Source organism: Protopterus annectens, chromosome 7.part0 (genome assembly GCF_019279795.1).
Source record: "Protopterus annectens isolate FY-2018-M chromosome 7.part0, PAN1.0, whole genome shotgun sequence".
Classification (NCBI taxonomy): domain Eukaryota; kingdom Metazoa; phylum Chordata; order Ceratodontiformes; family Protopteridae; genus Protopterus; species Protopterus annectens.
In genome coordinates, this window is record NC_056739.1 from 928,185,729 (window position 1) to 928,206,526 (window position 20,798).

Below are 20,798 nucleotides of genomic sequence, written 5' to 3' on the forward strand. Positions count from 1 at the left end.
CATATACTTCTCAGACGTACAGGCAAATATAGGAGGACTATGGCCAACCAAGTTCGCCGATGACTGCAAACTGGGAGCCATAATTGACTCTCTGGCTGACACGGACACCCTCCAAAAGGGCCTTACTGAGACAGACACCTGGTGTCAAAGTCATGGCCTCAAGCTAAATGCCAAAAAATGCATAGTCATCCCATTTGGGAAAAACAAAACACCCACGAATTACCACAAAGGTGGCAGCCCTCTTAATACAGAAGAGGTAATAAGAGATGTGAGGACCCAGGTAGATAGTAATCTCTCCTTTGACAATCATATTGCCAAAGTAGTTAGAAAATCCTTCTATGTGACCCATGTAATTACTAAAGAGTTCGCATCTAGGAATAAAGAGGTTGTAGTGCCCCTCTACTCATCACTCATTAGACCCATCATAGAGTACAATGCCCCATTTGGGATGTACCTCACAAGACACTTCCAACAGCTGGAAAGACCAAAAAAGTACCTCACCAAAAAGATTACTGGCCTCAAATACATGTCCTATGCAGCCAGACTGAAAAAACTGCGGCTGTACTCAGTGACATATGGCTTACTCAGAGGTGATCTCTGCCTGACTTACAAAGCCATGTCCAACTCAGAATTGATGGACATGCTCCACCTAAAGAAATCAAGTCACTGTGAGCCACGCGCTCTAGTGAGCTAAACCTCACCACAACAGTAAATAGAACATGCTGGAGGGATAGATTCCTGTCACAGAGACTCCCCATACTTTGGAACAAATTTCCAAATTACATCAGGCAGAGCCCCTCACTAACACTCTTCAAGAGAAACCTTGACGAGTGGATGGGTAACAGAAAATACACCCCTGGGATCACTTCATTGGCTCTACTTGACAAGAGGATCAGTTAATCAATGGGACGGAGAAAGCCGACACACTCTGGCTAGGCTTATAAATGCCCTCGGGCAGATAGCCTAGTACCTACCTATGAAAGGTGAAATTCCTCATCATCTTCAGCTTTCTAGCAGACGCCTGAAGGTTTTGGGCCAAAAGTGACTGGTATTTGGAACTGTTCATAATTCCCACCACCTTGACTAAAGCCCCACTTCCAGCTGAAGGAAAGCCTCCCCAAAGCATGACACTGCCACCACCATGCTTCACCATGGGGATGGTGTTCTTTTGGTGATGCAAAGTGTTGTTTTTGCTCCAAACATACCTTTTGGAATTGTGGCCAAAAAGTTCAGCCTTGGTCTCATCAGACCATAACATATTTTCCCACATGCTTTTGGGAGACTTGATGTATTGTTTTGCAAATTTTAGCCAGGCCTGGATGTTTTTCTGTGTAAGAAAAGGCTTCCATCTTGCAACCGTACCACATAGGCCAGACATATGGAGAATACGGGAGATTGTTGTCACATGTAGTACACATCCAGTACTTGCCAGAAATTCCTGCAGCTCCTTCAGTGTTGATATAGGTCTCTTGGCAGCCTCCCTGACCAGTTTTTGTCTTTTCTTTTCATCAATTTTGGAGGGACATCCAGTTCTTTGCAACGTCACTGTTGTCCCATATTTTCTCCACTTTATGATGACTGTCTTCACTGTGTTCCATGGTATATCCAATGCTGTGGAAATATTTTTGTACCCTTCTCCTGACGGATACCTTTCAACAGTGAGATCCTTTTGATTCTTTGTAAGCTCTATGAGAACCATGGCTTTTGCTGTACCAGACAACTGAGTAAATGTCAGGAAAATCCTACTAGGACAGCTGAACTTTATTTGGGGTTAATCAAAGTCTCAAAAATTGATTGCAAGTGTGCACCCAAGAAGACTGAATGCTGTAATTAAAACAAAAGGTGCCTCAACAAAGTATTAGTTTAGGGTGTGCACACTTATGCAACCAGCTTATTGTACGTTTTTTATATTTTATATTTTTCCCCCAACAGATTTGTTTGTTTTTCAGTTGAATAGGTTGTAGGTCACATTAAAGGTAGGAAAAGTTTTGAAATGATTTATTGTGGTCTCATTTTTTTATATCACAAAAACCTGGCATTTTAACGGGTTTGTACACTTTTTATATCCACTGTATATCAGAGGATCTTTCTTGGAGTACAAACACAAGCCAGCTAATTAAAAAAAAGTCAGTGAGCGACTACACTTCCTAAGAAGGCTTATAAAAGCAAAGCTCTCTATGAATGCTCTAAATACCTTCTACAGAGGAGCCATCAAGAGCATTATCACCGGCAACTGCACTGTATGGTTTGGTAACAGCACAATCGCCAAAAGGAAGAAGCTGCAAAAAATAATAAGAACAGCAGAAATGACTGTGGGCATTAGTTTTCCTACCTTACACGAGGTCTTTGAACTGAGATGTAAAAAGAGGTCCTGCAAAATGCTGAGTGACACTTCTCATCTAGCGTGTGGTTGGTTCACTAAACTTGCACCTGGTAGAAGCTGCAAAAAGACTTATTAATGCAGATGTAAATCTAGATGTATCAAAACTATAATAGACTGTTACTCTCTGATTTTTTTTTTCATACAGTAATTCATTATTTATTGCATACTAAAATTAATATATTCTCATTCAGGTGCAATTCCAATCACTTCCTTATGTGCAATATCACCCAGTCTCACCTCTGTGTATAGTGTACTTTTCTTTTCATGTGTTAATCACCTAGTATTCAGTGTTGTCCAGTGTATATAAATAGTGTACAAGCATGTATGTCAGCTACCTAGACATTTACTTTTGTACAATAGCTATTATTTTATCTTTAATACCTATCATATCTAGTCTTTTTGTTTGTATTTCCTGTAAAAGAGCTGACACACAAAATTTCGTTTAGGTAGCTCTTGTGTTTCCTAAATGACAAAGTTTATTTTGAATTACAGAAATATGTTATTGCTCAAGTGCTGTAGTTCATGCAGTGAAGCTCTAAGATGGCTACCAGAAAAACTTACCCCACTATGTTGAAAACTGCAGAAATTCTGAGATGTGCTTCTATTCCCATGTTGCAGTATTCATACTGTGGGATTTCCAGCCCTCAGGCCACCCGACGCCAGCTCCTATACAAAAGCTTAAGCCTGGCTGCCATAGGTGTGTGGAATGTTACACAGAGGCCCATAAACCTTGGAGTATAAATGTGACATTGACACCCACAGACCTCAGAACCTTTCAGCCACAGACGACGATTACTTCGACTCCTTCGCTCCTACGTCCGAAGACTTCTAAAAGATAAGTACCCCTTTGGGGCTTTGCCTTTTTCATACTTTCTTAAGCTTAAGCTTGGTTGCTGTAGTTGTTTTTCTCTAGCTGATGTCAGAGAAAAAAAGTAAATGTAGTTGCGGGTGCCATATTCCGCACAAAGACTCCCAAGACCACTGTGTCTTTTGCTTAGGTAAGGAGTATGACCACAAGGCCTCTGCTCTATTTGCCAATCCTTCATACTCAAGACCTTACGCAGCCACATGTCCGCGTTAAATCTATTTTTAGAAAAATCAAAGGTTTAAACACCTCACACTTAGGATGGATCCTGAGTTGGCCACCCAAGCCGAACAACCGCGGAAGAAGGCCGAGGTTTGCAAGTCTTCTCCAGATGCCGCTCCACCTTCGGATTTCCTGCCGACTACCATTCTAGGGGCTGAGGGACACCCAATAAACTCCAATGGCTCCTCTGGAAGAGACAGTGTCAGTACCCACGGAAAGCATATCAGTGGAGTTGACTCAGACGGTCATAACTGACGTCAAGGAGGAACCATCGCTGGACCTCTCCTACACCAGCGCAGGCCTTTGTTTTCTTGCCCACCCAGATGCACACTACTACTAAAAGGAAGCAGAAAACTAAATACTGGACTGATGCCTCCATCAGCCTGAGACTGGGAGTCCTTCACTTCCTCCTTGATGCAGGCCTTTATGGCTTTTAGGCCTACAGGCCCTACTCCCACTATTATCCCTGTACTGAGTCCTAGGCTGGCTTCTGCCTCCTCCCTGCCTTTAGCATCTCCTCCGCAAACATTTACCCAGGAAGACCCAGACCAATCTTATTCCTCCTCTGCGGAATCTGTCTCCTATGTTTCATAGATTGCCTCTCCCATAGATTATTACTCACCTTAAGAGGACTCTATTGAAGGGGACGCCTCACCTGAGGACTTATCATTTAAGGAGACTATCTCAACAGTGAAAGAGTATTTGAAGTGGGGGATACATTAGTCTCTGAAATCCAGAAAAGATACTTTGGGCTTCTACAGCTTGACTCCCCTTCACCTTCAGCCATCCCTCCAGTACTCCCAGCTTTCTTTGTTGCCTTCACATCTGTTTCCAAGAACTTAGACTCTCTATCTCCTGCCCCTAAGAGGCCGGATAGGTTTTACAAAGTCCCTGATTACTACACGTTCCTAATAAAACCACCATTTGCCGACCCAGCAGTTATTGCAGTATCCGCAGACAGACAGTCTAGGCAGTTGCCTTCTGCCATCTGATAAAGACAGCAAAACCATGGACAGAATGGGGAAAAAAGATGTACACCTCATCTACCCTAGCTTTCAGGGCTATAAACTACCAAACTCACATGGTGAAGTATGCCCTAGACCTAGTCTCTCAGGCCTCCACCTTGTTGGCAACCACCCTGGACTGTTCAGTCAAATCTGACATTTCCTCCAAATTGTCACTGGCCCCCCAAGTAGCCATACACACTATCCGCTGCAGCTATGATGCTACAAAAGCAGTTGCCAGATTTGCTGCCACAGCATCCACATTGCGCAGATACCCCTGGATCAGACTACAACCTCTGCCAGATGACTTTAAAGCCAAGATTATGGATGCCCCTCTGGATAACATCCTTGCAAAAATGCTGCAGAACGTTTTAAAAACTTACAAAAAAAAAAAAAACAAGGAACTGCAGGACATTAAGCTCTTGCTGGTGTCCCCAGTACCCAGATATTACAGGAACTACCCAGCCAAAACATCCTTTGTTAGAAGGGCCACTTCCACATCTCGTCCCTCTACTGCCAGACCACGTAGGGGATCTCGGAGGCAACCTTATCCCAGACCCCCTCAACCCCCCAACAAACAGCCCTTTTCAGATAAAGGGGGACCGTCCTCTGCATGACTGCCTTGCCCAAGTGCCCCTGTCCGCCCGCCTTACCCAATGCCTCCCTTGTTGGAAAACCATAACTACAGATCGGTGGGCTCCTCCATCATTCAAAATGGATACTGTCTTTCCTGGAAAGAAAAACCTACACTAATAAGGATTCCTTTCCCTCCTAAAAATCAACTCCTTCTACTTCCTCCCATCCTGCAGGAACTAGTCTCCCAAGGAGCCATAGTACCAGTTCCATCAGGTCAGGAGGGACAAGGCTTCTACTCCCAAAAAAGGATGGCCCCTGGAGACCTGTTCTGGTCCTCTCTTACCTAAACCTGTTCCTACAGGTTCCCTCCTTCAAGATGCTCTCCCTTCAAACCCTTTTACCCCTCATTCCACCTCAAGCTTTTATGGTTACCCTAGACCTAAAGGATGCATACCTGCACATCCCAGTCAAACCCTCCCACAGGAGGTTCCTGCACTTCTCTGGGACCTCTTCTCATTTTCAATTTACTGCATTGCCTTTTGGCTTGTCTACAACACCCAGAGTTTTACCAAGTGCTTGGCCCCAGCCATCGCCCATTGCAGAAGCAAGGGAATACAAATCTACTGTACTTGGACGACATTCTCATTTTGGCAGAATCACAGTCCACCCTTTGGGAAAATCCCCAATTCACCATGTCCCTTCTAAACAACCTGGGTTTCACTCTCAACCACCAAAATTCCTCTCTCCTCCCACAACATGACAAGGTTTTCCTAGGGTACAGAATCAGAACAGATGTAATGAGATCCTTCTTACCACCAGACAAGGTACAATCCCTCTCCTCCCATTTTCTAAGTCTGTTGACAGAATCACAACTTAACCGCAAGACAGTTTCTACAAACTATAGGTCGCATGGCTGGCACCATTCCCATGCTCCCACTAGCAAGGATGAACATGAGGAAATTCCAATGGTACTTAGACTGTTTGGTCCCAGACCCAACAACCTCTAGACAAACTCATCCCCCTTCTGCCCTGTCTAAAATTAGAGCTGAAGTGGTGGATTCAGCAGGTTTCCAACAACCAGGGAATTCCTCTTCAACTTCCTCCCACTTCCCAGTCTATGCACACAGATGCATCAGACATGGGAATGGGGAGCAACCCTGCAGGGCTACAGGGTACAACAGTGCTGGTCCCCTGCCCTGCAAAAACAGCACATGAATGTCAGTGAGATGACTGCTGTCCTCCTAGCTCTAAAAGTTTTCCTTCCCATGCTGCAACCAGGAATACTCCACATTGTGACAGACAACACAACTGTAATGTGGTAACTAAAAAAACAAGGAGGTACAAAGGCATACTGGTTATGTCGGATAACCCTGTTAATCTGGGAAATAGCAGCAAAACACAACCTTTTCCTGAAAGCTTCATACATCCCCTCTCAAGAAAACAAGCAAGCAGACTTGCTCAGCAGAACCACATCTCTGCAACACGAATAGATGTTGCACAGAGATACCTTCCTACACATAGTCCACCAGTGGGGCACACCACAACTGGATCTGTTTGCCCCCCCCCCCCCAGAACAGACAGCTGAACAAATTTTGCAGCAGGAATCCCTCACCACTGGAGAGTGGATGCTTTCAGTTTTTCATGGCAGGGACTGTACCTATATCCCTTCCCTCTAATTCAAAGAGTCTTTTAGAAAATCAAGAAGGAACAACCAAAAATCTTACTGGTCACTCCCTATTGGCCAAGGCAACACTGGTTCCCCCTTCTGTTCTCACTACCCAAGGGCAATCACCCAAAGTTACCCTACCAGATAGGCCAACTAACTCAACAACAGGGATCCCTCCTGCACCCACAACTGTCTTTACTACAACTAACTCTGTGAGTGATCAACTTTTGATCCTTTTTAGACAACACTACTCAGAAGACATGCTCTCTGTCCTGAGGGAGGCCAGGAAACCAACAACTAGAAAAATTACTTGTCTAAATGTCAGAGATTCTCAAAATGGTGTTCTCTGAGCAACAGGGACCCATTTCTAGGAGATCCTCCCCGAGTCTATACCTGCAGACTCATTAAGGAGGGACTAGCTTACTCTTTTGTCAAAGTCCATCTTTTAGCCATTTCTGCAGGCTTGTCTTTACAGCCGCCTCTTCTCTCTAGACTGGATGTAAAACTTTTCCTGAGAGGGGTCTTGCACATCAGACCACCAAGAAAGCCCACTCCTCCTCACTGGGATCTCAACTTCGTGTTAGAAAAGCTTACCCTTCCCCCTTTTGAGCCAACCAGCACAACATCTCTTCAAATGTGCACATGGAAAACCATCCTTTTAGTGACCATCTCCTCTGCTAGAAGAGCGTCTGAATTACAGGCCCTGATGGCTTGCCCTCCTTACACTACCTTCCACAATGACAGGGTTTCCCTATGCACTAACCCCTTCTTTATGCCCAAAATAGTTAATGAGCTTTCCTTAAACCAGTCTATTCACCTACCCACCTTCTTCCCCTCTTCTACTAACTCCACGGAGAGGATCCTCCTTTCCCTAGATGTACATAGGCAACTGAGAGTCTATGTGGACAAAACCAAGTCTTTCAGAAAATCTGACCAACTGCTCATTTTCTTCCATCCCAGGGCCTTCAGTAAGGCAGTCTCCAAACAAACTATCTCATCCTGGATCAGAAAATCCATCCTTTTTTGATGTTTTCATCATCACAAACAATTTCCTCAGACAGTGCAAGCACATTCTACCAGAGGCATGGCTACCTCTCAGGCCTTCATGAAAGGACTAGAAATAGCTTCCATCATGGAGGCAGCCACCTGGTCCACAGTCCATATTTTCACCAAGCGCTACATGCTGGACCAGGTCTCTAGGGCCATGGCAGGATTTGCCAGGGCAGTCCTGCAAGGATTCCTAGAATCCTCCATCTCTGCCACCTCCCAACATTCTTCCTAGCTGTGGTACTATTCCACAGTATGAATACTGCAACATGGGAATAGAAGGACACAGAATAGCTGTGTAAAATCTTACCATAACCATAGATGTCCTTCTCTTCCATGTTGCAGTATTCCTTCCCACCCTCCATCCCTCTGATATCCTCTATCTTTTCTAGGGTATACCCTCACTGCAGGCCACTCATTGCAGCCCTGCAGGGACATTTGCTTTTGCTTCTCCTTGGCCTCAGTCTCTTCTCTGGGCTTCAAGTTCTGAGTTCTGTGGGTGCCGACGTCACATTTACACTCCAAGCTTTATGACCCAACGTGTGATGTCCTTCACACCTACAGCAGCCAGGCTTAAGTTTTTGTATAGGAGCTGACGTCAGGGTCACCTGAGGGCTGGAACTCCCACAGTATAAATACTGTAACATGGAAAAGAAGGACATCTATGGTTATGGTAAGATTTTACACAACTATTACTTTTTGTTTAATTCAGCATATAATTGCACCTAACTTTATCATCGTTAGTCTTTCAGGTGAAGAATTATCTCTGCTATTTCTAGAATTCCACTTCAGGAGCTATATTTATTTAATTTTAATGTTTTGTTTTAATTTTCATTTGAGAACTGAGAATGTAGACTGGTCCATCTGTCCCTTTTCATCCAGGCCCTTGGCCACAAGGCCAAGGGTAGATGCAGTCTATATGAGCATTTTAGCCCATAAACAAGTATATTTTAGGAATTGAGAATAAACTGAAATACCTCTACAAAACCCCTACAGACATGGAAGAAACACACAAACTTCAAAAAGTGACCTGATGTGAGGAATGAACTCAGAACGCCAGGACTCTGAGGTAGAACCTGAACCCCATTGTCACTCTGTCATCTGTAGTACTGTTGCAGTACATTCTTTGTGCAGAAAAGTGATTTTTTTACAGACTGATTGCTAAATCACTGTACAGTGACAGTGGTGTAGTTTTTACTGTGGTATGAGGAAATCCCTAAAGATTTGCTCTGAAGTTAGTGTTGTTTGCCAGAAACATGAGCAGGCAAACTTTTTTTGAACAAATACTTGTAATTTTGCTTTTTTATTGTGTTTTCATTTTCAGCGTGCCACCCTTAGGATCACACCTCAGGGGTTCTACCATAGTCTTTTACATTCCCTCCTCTGTAAAGCAAGAGCCACCCCCCCCCCCAAAAAAAAGGATAGGAAATCACTGTTTAGGCAGAAATAGTGCATTGACAGTGTCTCAGTCCAGAAGGAGTATTCCTCAGATGAATTCTCTGAGCAGCTGGTCCAGAATTATTGATAACTGATGTGTGTATGTGTGGATGTTGTGCAATGGAGATGTGTGTTTAACCTTACCAGTTCTCAGTGGTTTGGGTCCAGACTGTCAGTATACCACTTCAGAGTCCCACTGACTGAACTGTATCATTGCCATTCTGTAGTTTTTGTCACACAAAAGAGATTTCACATAGTGACTGAGATCAACATTCACAGTGGAACACTTAAAGTGCCAAGTACATGAACTGAGTTGCGAATCCTGTTCAGTTCTGCACACCTTTGTTTGTATCTTTTTTATTTTTTTATATCCCCTATTCCCATTTCATGACCATCAGGATTTCTTCCAAGTAGGCATATTCAGCCTTCACCTTCTGACATCGTTGAGCACTGGGAGAAAGAAATAAGAGCTAGGGAATGTCTGTCATTAAGCAGATGTTTAGGAATGTTTTTAAATGTTTCTATATTCTTTTCCATTTGACCAGTAACTGTGACAAAATGCGTTATGCATTGACCTCCTCAATATGGGTGCATGCTTTTACACTGACCTCCTCAGTAAGGGTGCATGCTTTTACACTGACCTCCTCAGTATGGGTGCATGCTTTTACACACTAGTGATCCTTGGTAGGAGTGTTACTATGCCAGACGGTGCTGTGGTTACAGGACTTAATCATGTCCCTCTGCTCAGGTGGGCAACCTGACACCAGCAACTCACCCTCACATCTGTCAGCCTGACTGCTACGCTGGTGTTTTGCAGGCAGAACTTTAATACTCTGCCTCATGGAGCTGACCAAATATTTACTTGTAACTTGCCACTTTCACTCTTCAAGTTCCACATTTTCAGCTGTGTATCTATGTCATAAAGAGTTATCAGACGCCATTGCAGATTTCTGCCCCAAAACACAATCCCTATTTGGCATTAGCTTGCAGTAGAATGATTGCATTTGTACTGCTAGGTCAGGAAGCACAGTGGTTAGGTATTTGAACATTTGGGAGAAGTATATTAAAATTATCACAACTATGATTCCTTATGGGGCACCGTAAATTCTTACTGGGGATTGTACCCACAACCCTCCTGGACATGGGCAGGCATTACTAAATGCAATCCTGGGTATTGACTAGCATTTCTATGGTATTACATTGGGGTGACACAGCTAGGCTTGAAATAACCTCAGGGTCGATAGCCTAGTAAACTCCTGTGATCCTGCATTATATTTCACAAAAAAGCTTCACAATGTTATTTTTCTGTATATTTATTTGAAACTTGAATGCAGTCATTCTTTTATGCCCTATCACAACTACAATGCCTTCATTTGCATGTGCTAGGAAATGTCTCGTTTTGGATCCTGACAAATCACTTCTTATACCACATTCACTCCCACACACTCGTATATTATTCTTTCAAATCATCTGGAATTCAGTAGACTGTTACTGTTTTCATTTGTAGTTTCTCATTGCGTTTTACTTCCTCATTTTGTTGGCACCATTTTTTAATTACTGTTGCTGCAGTCTGTCTTCATTTCAAGTCAGCATTTAGCAATGAGAAATATAGTTTTATTAATTTATTTTTGCAAGCTGAAATCATACCCATTTACAGATAAAATCTGCCTTGTAGCTGGCTTAAAATTTTGTTTGTAATTGCTGTCCGTCATGCAGTCTGCAGTATTCTGAGGTCATTCTTTCACTGGATAAAAACATTCCGCTACTATTATAGATTTACTGGCAGGATGAAATATTATGTTCTCATGTAATTAAGCGTAGTGGAATATGCTCATGGCCTTCAGACTGTATAAATGGAGATGTCTGATGAGAATGTAAGCAATTCCCTTGAGTAATGCATTTACCTAGAAATCGTAATTGTTAAAAAGACAGAAGTACAGTTGTGTTAATGCAGTCCCTCACTCACTGAACGAAAGATATAGTAACATTTATTTTTGTCACTTTAAAAAGGCCTATAGTGATGTTTGGCAAAGACTTGCTGGGATCAAACCCAGCAGGAATGCATATATTTTCCCGGAATTCACAATTCATCATACAGTATTGTGGTTAAAATTTTTTGGATGGCTTCCCAGGTAAGTAAATAAAAGCATATCTAAACATATTTCTGTCACACCTTCTAGGTAAGCATGTATATATATTCAGATGTATTCCTTCAGTGTTAGTGTTGTGCACATTAAAAATCAGGCATCTTTATTTTATTGTGTGAAAAATCTTATCCATTTGGGTCAAAGCTTTATATATAGGAGACGAAGCCTGTTTCTAGATAACATCTTTTTCTTTTCTCTTTCAGAAGATTAAACTTAAGACTGTTCTGTCTGATGCCAGAATAGATTTAACCAATCATGTATCCTTTACATACAGGTCAGTCCGCAACACAATTCAGCACTGGATCCTATTATCCATGGGTTGAAGGGCGTCGTACATCATGGTAAGTAAGCTACTTAGAGTTTGTATTTTTCTTTTTTTTTTTTTTAGCAGATGATAGAAATGCTGGATTGTTTTCTTGAAGGCCCAGGGTCACTCTACAGAGGACGTATGCAGCTAAACATTCTTCATCTTGTGATATTTAAGGGTCGCAAAGCTATTACATGATTAGCAAATATCAAGCAATTTTTCATATTGATGTAGCTGATGGTTAACCCTACACTTTTCCCTTTCTAGTTAGTACTTAACTTCAGTGGGACAGCTTTGATTGATTTATATGTTCTTTTAAGTCCCTTCTTTTAGTGGTGTTGGATTGCATTTGGGTTACTGGTTCTTTTCTCCGTATTTTGATGCCATTTTCTGTTTATTTTCCTATACAGTTTTTTTTAACTTTTAGGAAGATTAATTTTCTTTTATATTCTCATTTGCATTTCAGATTGTTTGTTTGAGATGTATGTGTATAAATCACAGAACTTGCAATTGTGTATGTATTGCTGTTGACTGGATTAGTCCTAGTAGGCCAGTAGACTGTTTTCTTGGGAGTCCGGAGGTAGTGGTTTTGCAGACAGGAGGATTTGACTGTTTGGCCAGTAAACTGAAGACCACTGTTTTGATATATGTTGGGATCTTTTTAAAGATTATGATCAATTCTGCATGTGAACCATCTACCTTCCCCTGTACTGATGATTGGCTCATTCATTCTTCTTTGGTTGAGAGACAGTCATAAAGGGACATCATCCCATGTAGTCGTGAGAGTTTTCTGCTTACCCTTGTACCTCACTACCCCACGTCGGCTGATGGGTATGGCTTCCTGAACACGGTATGACAAAGCATGCCACACTCCAGCTTCAGAGAGTGCTGCTTGGTGTGCATGTCACCATTAAGCTTGAAATCTTACTTTTGAGATGCGAGATAACACCCTGCCTCCTCTAGATGTAAGTATAGCAGTTAGCCTGGTTGCATCCCTCCCTCTAAGGGTAAATGAAGTGGCATCTGCTGCTTCCTACCACTATCATCCACTGGTTTACTTGGCACCCAGGTCATTCACTAGATGATTCCAAGTTATTTGGGATTAATTCCGCTGTGCCATGGAACTAACAGCATCTACCTGCGCTACCACTAGCTCAAGCAAATGGAATGCAGGTTAAACTTTCCATCTGAAGAACAGCAGACCTCTCCTGTATAACAGTCGCGTAATGCTGCATTAAATTGCCAGCATCTCTACATGGGAGGGAACCCATCAGGGGACTGTGGAAAAATATTATCCATTCCCAACTCTGGAACAGCAGGTCATACCCCCAGACATTGGGTTTCTGACAAAATTTAAACACTGTGTACACAAAGCACAGCAAAAAAAAAAGTACTGCTTCATTACATCAAGCCTTACTGCTGTGGCAGGTGAGATGCTGCCCAAATAATTGTAGCCTTTCTTGGCAAGCATCACTCCAAATCAAAGGGGGTATGACTGACAATATAATTACAGTATGGCCTAGTTGGGGATGGACACCAGCATAATGAGAAAATGTGGTTGAGAGGGGAACTGGTTACATTAAGGCAGGATAAGGCATAGAAACCACACAGACTGCCCTTCAGTCTGGCGTTATGCTGTCTGATGCCATGATAAAGATCTTTAATATATCAGTGGTCACCACAGGAATACCTAACGAGTTGAAGATGGGAGGAGACATAACTTTATACAAGGGAAGAGCAGGAAAGATTGAGGAAATTTTGTTTAGCGAGTGCTGACAAGTAAAGTCACTGAAAATGTCCTGAAGGAAAAGCTAATCATTTACCTAGAGGACACTGACTTTCAGGATAACAACTAACAAGGTAGCTGAGTTTGCTCTCCTTGGAGTTCAGTAAAATTCTGCCTTGGCAGTGCAAGAAAACTTTATGAGCTGAGATACGACCAGGACAGAGCATGTGGATAGTAACATGGCCGGGGGTGGGATAGACCAGGACAGAGGATGTGAATAGTAACATGGCTGGGGGTAGGACAGACCAGGACAGAGGTTGTGGATAGTAACATGTCTGGGGATAGGACACAGAACTGTGCAAGGTTTGGGCCTGCATTCAGTATTGTTCACTGTCAAAGGAAAAATATACTTTAAAAATGATCAATGCACAGTAGGTTCAGGTTAAGGCACTTTAATCTTGCAGCAAGGAGACACAAACGTGCTAATACAGAGTTTGTCTAACTAAAATCAGGAAGTAAGTTCATCTTCATACACTTTCTAACAAGACATTGCCTACCAAGCTGACGTAACAGATCACAAGTTTTAACATCATCATTACATAGCAGCTGTTTATCCATAATTTTCTGCTTGCACTATCAATTTAATGAAAAACTTCCTAAGAAAAACAACGTGGCCTTGGTGACCACCGGTTAGATACAGTTTCCCACTATGTTATGTTTCTATTCAAGGCACTACAGCTAATTCAATCACAAAACAAGTACAGATTCTTCAAGCAGTCCTTTGTCTTATGTATCTCTTCTTTTCCGCAGCTGTGCATGTTCTCATAACACGAACAGAGCTAATTGTTCAAAATCATAACATTATAGAATATGGTATTGTTTCATTTATTACTTCCTGACCTAGCAGATAATCACCTGCTTCTCAGTACATTTCCAAAAGGCATAAACATGAATTTTGCTGTGCTAGCAATTACTAGGTCAGGGGGCATCTTGCAAGTTTCAGAAAGCATACTGCAGTTTCAAAAAGCATCTGATAATTTCATACAGAATTAAGCTGTATATAAACTAGAATGAAAACGTGTTAATTCTTTTAGCTTCTAATAAGTATTAGACATATACATAAATGCATATTTCTCTGACATTTCCCCCCTGTTAATACTTTTTATTCTATTTTCAAAAGCATAAACAGTTTACTTCTTCTCCTAACCTCTTCCATTCCGGATTTGCAGTTAAGAGAGTCATGTAGTTTAGACTTATGAAAGCATTTCAGTTTTCAACAACTCTTCAATTTCAGTACTTTGATACAAAGTCTCAGAAACTGACATGTCTGTAAAATCTTTGATTAACTTTTTCATGCAGGGAATACCACAGCAAATGCATGCTCCTAATAGGAGTAATCCCACACAAATGGCAATCAGGATGTTCATTAGGATGGAACCCCACACCCCAAACAAATTCTGGAAAAAGTCCGTCAGAGGGTTTGGGCCTGGTTTGGTCATGGTCGACACTTGCTGGATCACCTCAAGATGGTCATTTATCTTGTGCTGGTTGTCAGAAATATACGAACAGCATTCTTCTTTGATTAAAGTGCACACACCACCTCTCGCTGCTAGGGTGAAGTCAAGAGCCATGTGGTTTTGAAGTACCACAGTTCTCATAGCATTTAGTTCATCAGTCACTAATTCGAGAGCAGAAAAAGTTGCATTGCTCATAACTTCGAGAAGTTTGGACAGTTTTCTCAGCTCCCAAATCGATTTCACTGCACCATATGCAGGGGCTATGCCTGCCCATGATATAATAGTGTCAACTCAAGTCCATATGTGTCAGTTTATCTTTGTTTTTCACGGAGTTATGGTTTCTCCACCCTGCTTCGATTCGTCCCACTGGATTCTCGGGTCTCTTGATTGGACTTCTAGGTTTACTGCTAACCTCTCTGACATTTCGAATTTTCCCCTGAGGCAAAGCTGCAGTGTGTCATATGGCCGGAACCAGGTAACCCAAAAAACAACTGCCGGACCTATTCTCGGGTAGCCATTTATATGCTTTTTTCCCACAAACAAAATAAAAATTCTCAACTTTAGTAATATATGCTCGCCCTGCATGAAACATCTTTTTGTCAGTAATAGAAAGTTGCTTCAAAAGAACAGGATTATGCTGTATTTCACTAACAGTTATCTTCATTTTTTTCAAAATATGAGTCATAGTTCGTATCACAGATAGTTTCTGCCTTATTAGCCTTAATATAACATTTATAAGAAACAGTCACATTGCAATTGCTCCAACCCACCAATAGTGTCATTTTTATAAAAACATACAATCTCTTTTTGTGTAACAGGTAGGTACAATGCTATTTTGTCTTGTGATTTCACGGGTGTAGTATCAAAAATCAAGTTTTCCCAGGTCTCATTGACCCCTAGGGGAACAGCAGTCATCAGTAATCCCCCGTATGCTGTTGGTATAGCTGTGCAAATCCAGCAATTCGAAACATTAAAAGTCTCAGCATACACATATTTAATTGCTTTGTAAGTGTTAAAGTTTGGATGCCAGTCTGTGAGTAATGCATCACGTTTGTTCAGTTCAACTCGTGTGGCTGGAAAAAGGAAAGGCCACAGCAAAAAGATCATTGTTACCAGAATAGCTATCAGGATAATCATGCAATTTTTCTGAGGTTGTTCTGCATCCCTGTTTACTCTATACCTGGTCATTTTGTTCTCGTTGTACAACAGTAACAAGGTTTTTGTCCAGTTCAAAGTTCTTATCCAATTTACAGTGTGTCAGATGAATCCAGGACACTCGCTCTGCGATCTTGACTGCAGTGGGTGTTGACAGTAGCACCTGGTACGGTCCTTCCCACTTCGGAGAACTCCAATTCTTTTTCTTCACGACTTTCACCCAGACCCACGTGCTTGGGACTTTTGCTGCTTCCGATGGTCTGGCTTGTTCTTTATCTGAACAGAGTTTAACTGCAAAAGTTTGTTATTCAAAAATCGCCTCATATACTCTGCAAGTGAACTGTCAGCCTCCTGGTCTGCAGGCATGAGAGGTTTCCACTGAGGTGTATAATATGCCCTCCCAAACAAAATTTCAAAAGGAGTTGACCCTTTTACATTTGGAACAGTTCTCATACTCAACAGTGCCAGAGGCAGACAGTGCACCCAGTTCTTTTGTGTCTCACTAATCAATTTCCTGAGCTTATTTTTCAAAACTCCATTATGCCTCTCTACTAATCCTGCAGATTGGGGGTGGTATGCACAATGGTTTTTCAGAGAAATCCCGAAATAACGGCTCAATTGTTGTATAGTCTGATTTACAAAGTATGTGCCATTGTCACTATAAATCTTTTCCGGTATGCCAAATCTAGGAATAATTTCTTTAACGAGGACTTTTGCAACAGTAGCTGCGTCTGGATTTTTAGCTGGAAAAGCTTCCACCCATTTGGAAAACATATCTATAATGACAAGGCAGTACTTCTTATTTTCACATTTGTTCAGCTCTATAAAATCCATACAGATAGTATGGAACGGATACGGTGGTGTAGGGAAACTCCCTTGCTTAGGCTTCAATATCCCCTGTGCATGATGCTTGTTACAAACATGGCATGCTGCACAAAAATTTTTTGGGTAGTTTGTAAATCCATACGTTGTAAACACTCGATTCACTAACTGTACCATCCACCCTGTTGAGACATGGCACTGCCAATGGCTCAACAAAGCTGCATATCTAAACAAGTTAGATGGTAAAATTGGTTTTCTCTCTTTGGAGATGTACAGCCCTTTCTCAAGAATTGCTCCTCGTTTTATCTATTTTTGTTTTTCTACATTTGTAGTAAGTGTCTGCATTGTTTTTAACATTTCTAAGTCTAAAATCTCAGATGGTTGTAATTCCTCACTCAAAAGAAATACTTCTGAAGCTGCTTGCTTTGCAGCTGTATCAGCTCTCGCATTACCTTTTGAAATCCTATCCTGTTGTTTGGTATGAGCTACGCATTTAGAAATAGCTATTTTCTGAGGTAGCTGAATAGAGTCTAACAAATCTAAAATATATTGCGCATGATTAATTGGTTTACCAGTAGATGTTATCATTCCTCTATTTTTCCACTGCTGAGCAAAAACATGTACAGTAGAAACAACATACTGGCTGTCAGTAAAAATGTTCACTCGTTTATCCTTTGCCAAGGTACATGCCCTTGTTAAAGCAATCAATTCTGCTGCTTGTGCAGATAAGTTGTGTGGTAAAGACTTTGCTTCTAAAATCTCAGTATCAGAAACTACTGCATACCCCACTAGATTCTGTCCTGTAGGACCCCTCCTACACGAGCCGTCCACATAGTATGTCACCTCGGCATCATCCAAGGGAACATCCATGAGATCTTTTCTAGGTAGTGTCTTTTGCTCAATCTCCTGCAGGCAGCAGTGTGGTTTGCCATCTGCAGGGGTTGGGAGCAAGGTTGACGGATTCAAAGTTGTGCATCGTTCAATTGTCATATGAGGTTGGCTCAACAGTATAGTCATACAGGAAAGATGTCTAGCAGGAGAAAGATATGCTACTTTTTCTTGCAGTAAAATAATCGCGACTGCATGAGGCACTCTCAACGTGAGAGGGTGGAATAACACTACTGAGGCTGAAGCTTGTACTGCCATTGCAGCTGCGACTACTGCTTGTACACAGTGGGGCAGGGATCGCGCCATTGGGTCTAGCTCTGATGAATAGTAAGCTATGGGGCGTTGTTTGTCCCCATGCTGCTCTGTTAACACTGATGTCATATAACCCTGCTTACAATCTACAGTTTGGAAAAATCGTTTATGATAGTTCTGTAATCCTAAAACTAATGAGGATGCTATCAGTTGTTTCAATTTGCAGAAAGCTGATTCTGCTTCTGGTGTCCACTGTAATAAATCTTGTGCTGCCATAGGCTTCTTGAATATCAAGTTAGTCAGTGGAGCAGATTCCAAGGCATAGTTTGGAATCCAGCCCCGACAAAAATTAGTAGTACCTAGGAAGGACATCATTTCCTTCTTGGTAGTTGGTTTGGGTGCTTGTAATATTGCTGTTTTTCTGTCTTCATCTAATATTCTGCCCTCTTTGGATATTACATATCCCAGGTATTTGACCTGTTTTTTCCAAAGTTGCAGTTTGTTTTTGTTTACCTTGTGTCCTTGAGTAGCTAAAAATTGTAGTAATGCTATGGTATCTTCTCTGCATTCTTGCTGGGTGGGGGCTGCCAGCAGAATGTCGTCTACATAAAGTAAAATCTGGCTGCCTTTCGGTGGGATAAGTCCCGCCAGGTTACTTGCCATTTCCTGTGCGAATATTGTTGGACTCTCTCAATATCCCTCTGGTAGTCGCGTATATGTATACCTTTTCCCCTGAAATGTAAATGCAAACCAATGTTGGCTGTCAGGGTGTATCGGTATTGAGAAAAACGTATTGCTAATATCTACCACAGAAAAATACTTTTGTTGAGGTTTCAAATCATTTAATAAGGTGTGTGGATCTGGCACCGTAGGTGCCCTAGGTATAACTGCGTCATTTACAGCTTATAAATCTTGGACCATATGTCATTCTCCATTTGCTTTCCTAACAGGAAATAAGGGTGTATTACATGGTGAATTGGGAGATTCTATCAATAGTCCTTCCTTAAGTAAGGCTGCTATTATAGGTTTGATTCCTACTTTTGCATCCTTTCTCAAGGGATACTGTCTCTTTTGAGGTCTAAATGCTGACTTTGGCGTGATAGTGACTGGTTCTGCGGTACGAATAAGTCCTACATCTGATTTTCCTGTTGACCAGAGAGTCTGTGGTATGTCTCGTAAGGCTTTTTCCTCTTCCTCTAGTAAGAGTGCTACTCAGCTGTCCTCACCTGTCTGCAAGTGTACAGCTGGGTGTGTCTGTGTTATCCAATTCACCTTCTGCTTTTGTACTCCCTGTTCTGAAAGTTCTAATTCTGTCTGTTTTTCCCACCTTGTGACTTTTTCTCCTAGGTCTGCCCACTTCACATTTTTATCTTTATTCAAACTCACATGTGGTAATCGATTAGATTTGTAAAGTGCTAGGAATTCCTGGGGTAATGAACAGCTTACTACACTATTTCCTTGTCCCAGTACAGATTTCGTAATACTAATCTGTTAGCATGGTTTCTAAACAGTTCTTGTTCATATTCTTTATCAGGTCCTGGTTTGCTACAGTAATATAGAGTGCAATGCAACAAATGCTGTTTATCAGTGTCAAGGGAGGGGGATTTTCTGATGGCTACGTTCATCAGTTCTTCGGTTACTGCCCCTGGACCAGTCGTAACCAATTCCTGGCTGTACCAATAAAATGTTTCACCCTCCGGTCGTACTACAAAAGTATCCATTTGTCGCTGTGCTTCCATACTCTGCACAGTTGGAACTACTGCTATGCCAAATATCTGCATTAGATCTCTACCCAAAAGATTTACTGGGCATGTTGCAGAAACAACAATTTTGCTTTTCTGGGTCATCCCTGAAACAGGGTCAGTTATTGCTATGTTGTGGGAGAGTGGCTCCCGATACAGCTGTCCATTAGCTGCTTTCACCAATATGTAATCAAGTGATTCTGAATTTTCTGGTAGGTTTGGAAGGATGTATCAGGGTCCGTGAAGCCCCTGAGTCACACAGGAATTTAACTTCCCTCCCCTCTACCAGAAGTATAACTTCTGGTTTTGTGTCTGCTAAGTAGAGCTCTAGGCTCAATAATGCCAAGTCTAAAATTTCATTTTCTTCATTATCTGTGATTTCATGCACATCCTCTATTTCTTCTATCACATTCTCTACTCCTTCTATCACATTTGCACTTGTCTTTTCTTGATTATTCCTTTCTAGTGATTCTTGACTATCATATAGTCAGTCCTCACCCTCCTTGTCTTCTGTGGTTACCTTTTTATTTTGCCTGCAATCCCTTGCTTAATGTCCCTTTTTTCCGCGTTTAAAACATTCACCCCTTTTCTTTCTCTCTTCAAACTCCTCTGATCGTGTATCAGATTGTTTGTTTCCCTGGGCATTTTTCTTACCCTTCTTCCCAGTCTGTACTACAAAGACTTCTGATCCATCTTCTACTGCAAATACTTGAGTTTTCTTTTTCTTTTTGCTAATAAAATGCCTTTCGGCATGTCTTGCATATTCAAGTAATGACTGTAATCTACTTGTACGATGACCTACCATGTGCTTCGTAATAAAGCTGCTAATGGGTGCAATGCAATACTGCCTTTCAAAAATGCATTCTTTAGCTGCTGCTGATATGGGGAATCATGTGTTTGGTCTTTAGGTACCTGCATTCCACAATGGTTGTTAAAACACTCTAATAATCTGGCATAATATCTATCAACAGTTTCACCTTCTTGTTGTATGGTATGCATTGATTAATGCAAGTCCAGTCAGCTCTAGGCTTCCATTTCTCAG

The 20,798-nt window shown here is 41.8% G+C and overlaps 1 protein-coding gene across 1 annotated transcript in view; it reads left to right on the forward strand.

The window, feature by feature from the left end:
- The window catches only part of PTPRG (protein tyrosine phosphatase receptor type G), a 3,415,981-nt gene that overhangs the window by 2,347,699 nt on the left and 1,047,484 nt on the right, over positions 1-20,798 (forward strand). Inside the window, exon 8 of the mRNA XM_044077514.1 lies at positions 11,586-11,688. Within this exon, the coding sequence (XP_043933449.1) occupies positions 11,586-11,688 (103 nt within the window). The remainder of the gene's footprint in view (positions 1-11,585; positions 11,689-20,798) is intronic.